Below are 3,595 nucleotides of genomic sequence, written 5' to 3'. Positions count from 1 at the left end.
TATGGCCAATATGCTTAAAAATCTAACTTCTGGCCAAGGAGTGCAGTCAGCTGTCACATCACCTATTCCAGCTGCCCTCTCAGTGCAATGTGTCTGTTGTGGAGGGGAACACTCTTATGAACTGTGTCCACACAATTCTGAATCTATGAATTATGTTCATAACAGATCGAATCCCTACACTAACACATACAATGCCAGTTGGAGACAGCACCCAAATTTTTCATGGAATAGTCCAAGTTTGAACCCCCCCTGTCCATAAGCAGCAAGGAAACCCTAATTTTCAACAACATCAACATGCAAGCAGTTCTAATTCTCAGAATCACCATCAACATAATTTTCAAAGTAATCAAGTTACCTTTTCAAATAAACCACCTTTACAGTCCGATTCATCATCTTCCTTGGAAGCTATGATAAAAGGACTGGTGGCTCAGTCCCAAGCATAGCAGCAAATGATGACTCAAAATCAATCTTTGTTCAATCAACAAAGTGCTGCCATCAGAAACTTGGAAACACAAGTTAGCCAACTTGCTATTAATCAAAATAGTAGAGCCCTTGGTGCTTTGCCTAGTAACCCCGAAGTCCCGAGAGATCTAGGAAAAGAACATGTGAAGGTAGTAACTCTTAGGAGTGGTAAGGAATTAACTGAGACCATACCATTAGGAAGTGAACAGGTTGTGTCTAAACCTGAGACTACACCTATGGTCCCTGTTACTGAAAGTCCACCTAAACCTTTGGATAACCCACTTCCTGAGACCACCACCTTTGTTCCTCCTAAGTCAGAATATCCTTTGTTATTCCCTGACGAAGTTGCTAGGAAAAAGCCAATTGAGGATGAGGTTATAACAGGTCCAAMAACCAAAGTTGTAATCCCATCTGAACCTCAAGAAAGTAAAACCAAGACTCTAGGCACTTTGGACCCATCTTGCTCAGCACAACCAAACAAAGCTATCATAAAGCCAGTTCCTCTTTATGTTCCTTTTCCCCAAAGGCTAAGAAACCAAAAGGAAGAACTACAGTTTAAAAAGTTTTTGGAAGTGTTTAAGGCATTGCACATCAACATACCCCTTGTTGAAGCAATTGAGCAAATGCCCAGTTATGCCAAGTTCCTAAAAGATATTTTGCGTAAGAAGAAGAAGTTAACCGAATATGAGACCGTAGCTCTTACCGAGGGATGTAGTGCGCTTCTAAACAACAAAATACCCCCTATGCTTAAAGACCCAGGGAGTTTCACTATTCCTTATTCTATAGGTGGAAAGGAGATTGGTAAAGCTTTGTGTGATTTAGGAGCTAGCATCAACCTTATGCCCTTGTCTGTTTTCAACACCCTAGGCATAGGAGAAGCTAGACCCACCACTGTCACCTTGCAATTGGCCAATAGAATCATAGCTTATCCCAAAGGTAAGATTGAGGATGTCTTAGTTCAGGTTGACAAATTCATCTTTCCGGCTGACTTCATCATCCTAGATTTTGAGGCTGACAAAGATATTCCCATAATCTTAGGAAGACCTTTCTTAGCCACTGGTGGAACTTTGATTGATGTCCAAAAGGGAGAGCTGACCATGAGACTCCAAGATCAAAAAGTCACATTCAATGTCTTTAATTCCTTAAAGTACCCTGATTATTTAGAGGAATGATCAGAAATTACTGAGATTGAGACAATGTGTTATGAGGAAGGAGTTAGGAAGGCCTGTAAGCTAGAGAAGGAGGATAGTGTTGAGATAGGTGATGATATTGTTGAGAAATTAGAAGGTGATGTCCCATCTGATGCTGCAGCATTTGAACTGTTGAACAATAATGAACTTAAGAATTTTACCCCGTCTGTGATTTCACCACCTGATTTGGGGTTAAAGCAACTCCCATCTCACTTGAAGTATGTATATCTAGGAGAAGAAGGTAAGTTACCTGTCATCATATCATCTACCCTAGATTTTCATCAAGAAAAGAAGCTTATAGATATGTTGAAGTTACACACCAAAGCCATAGGATGGACCATTGTTGACCTTAAGGGGATAGTCCTTCTATATGTCAACATAAGATCATCCTAGATGAAAAGAACTTCAAACCTATAGAGCCTCAAAGGAGATTGAACCTGGTCATGAAAGAAGTAGTGAAGAAGGAAATTTTGAAATGGCTAGACGCCGGAATAATTTTTCCAATAGCCGGTAGTTCCTGGGTTAGTCCAATCTAGTGTGTCCCAAAGAAGGGAGAGTTTACTGTTGTCACCAATGACAAAAATGAACTCTTCCCCACAAGAATAGTGTCTGGTTGGAGGATATGTATGGACTACCGAAGGCTAAACAAAGCCGCCCAAAAGGACCATTTTCCCTTAACTTTTATTGATCAGATGTTAGACAGGTTGGCTGGAAAAGAGTATTACTGCTTTTTGGATGGATACTCCGGATATAACCAAATAGCCATATCACGCGAGCATCAAGATAAGACCACCTTCACATGTCCCTATGGTACTTTTGCCTTTAGGAGAATGCCATTTGGACTTTGCACTGCTCCCGCAACTTTTCAAAGATGCATGATGTCCATATTCTCTGACATGCTTGAAAAATCCATAGAAATCTTTATGGATGATTTTTCAGTTTATGGCTCATCTTTTGATAACTGTTTGGAAAATTTAAAGAGGAGTCTTGAAAGATGTGAAGAGACTGATCTGGTTCTCAATTGGGAAAAGTGTCATTTCATGGTAAAAGAAGGAATTGTTTTGGGCCATTTGATTTCCAAAAGAGGAGTTGAGGTAGACAAAGCTAAACTTGAAATCATTGAAAAACTACCTGAACCAACTACTGTCAAGGAAATACGAAGTTTTCTTGGTCATGCTGGGTTTTACCGAAGGTTTATAAAAGACTTTTTTCAAAAATCTCAAAACCTTTGTGTTTACTGTTGCAGCATGATCAAAAGTTTGATTTTACGGATGAGTGTAGAAATGCATTCAACACCTTGAGAAAAGCTTTAGTAACCGCGCCAGTAGTTGTTGCTCCTGACTGGAACAAACCCTTTGAGATCATGTGTGATACTAGTGACTGGGCTGTTGGAGCTGTCTTGGGTCAAAGAAAGGAAAAAGTTTTTCATTCAATCTATTATGCAAGTAAGACTTTGAATGAAGCACAACTTAACTACACAACAACTGAAAAAGAACTTTTAGCTGTGGTTTTTGCTTTTGAGAGATATAGATCATATTTGATGGGAACAAAGGTCATTATTCACACTGACCATGCTGCCATCAAGTACTTGATTTCCAAAAAAGATGCTAAACCTAGGTTAATAAGATGGGTTTTGTTGTTGCAAGAGTTTGACCTTGAGATAGTGGATAGGAAAGGAGTTGACAACCAAGTTGCAGACCATTTGTCAAGATTAGAGAAGCCTAGGGAGACCCTAGGAGAAGGAGAGATTGTTGAAACATTCCCCGATGAAAGAATTCTTGTATTAGAATCAAAGCCACCATGGTTTGCCGACATAGCAAACTATTTGGCTGGTGGAATTAGACCTTCTGATATTTCTGGCCATATGTTCAAAAAGTTTCTCCATGATACTAAAACTTACCTTTGGGATGACCCTTACTTGTTTAAGATAAGTGCAGATCAAA

General features: G+C 39.6%; 1 protein-coding gene across 1 annotated transcript; it reads left to right on the top strand.

Annotated features, from left to right (window-relative positions):
* The first annotated feature begins 452 nt into the window (after positions 1–452).
* Positions 453–1,634, top strand: LOC112505084. Its single transcript, XM_025109035.1, has 2 exons — positions 453–888; positions 1,075–1,634. Exons 1-2 carry the CDS (start codon positions 453–455, stop codon positions 1,632–1,634), a joined length of 996 nt encoding a protein of 331 aa, XP_024964803.1.
* The last annotated feature ends 1,961 nt before the right edge of the window (positions 1,635–3,595 follow it).

The sequence above is a fragment of the Cynara cardunculus genome, unplaced genomic scaffold (assembly GCF_001531365.2).
Source record: "Cynara cardunculus var. scolymus isolate 2C unplaced genomic scaffold, CcrdV1 Un_Scaffold_8292, whole genome shotgun sequence".
Lineage (NCBI taxonomy): Eukaryota > Viridiplantae > Streptophyta > Magnoliopsida > Asterales > Asteraceae > Cynara > Cynara cardunculus.
The sequence above is the reverse complement of the archived record's forward strand: the minus strand, read 5'-3'. Positions and strand labels throughout refer to the sequence as shown.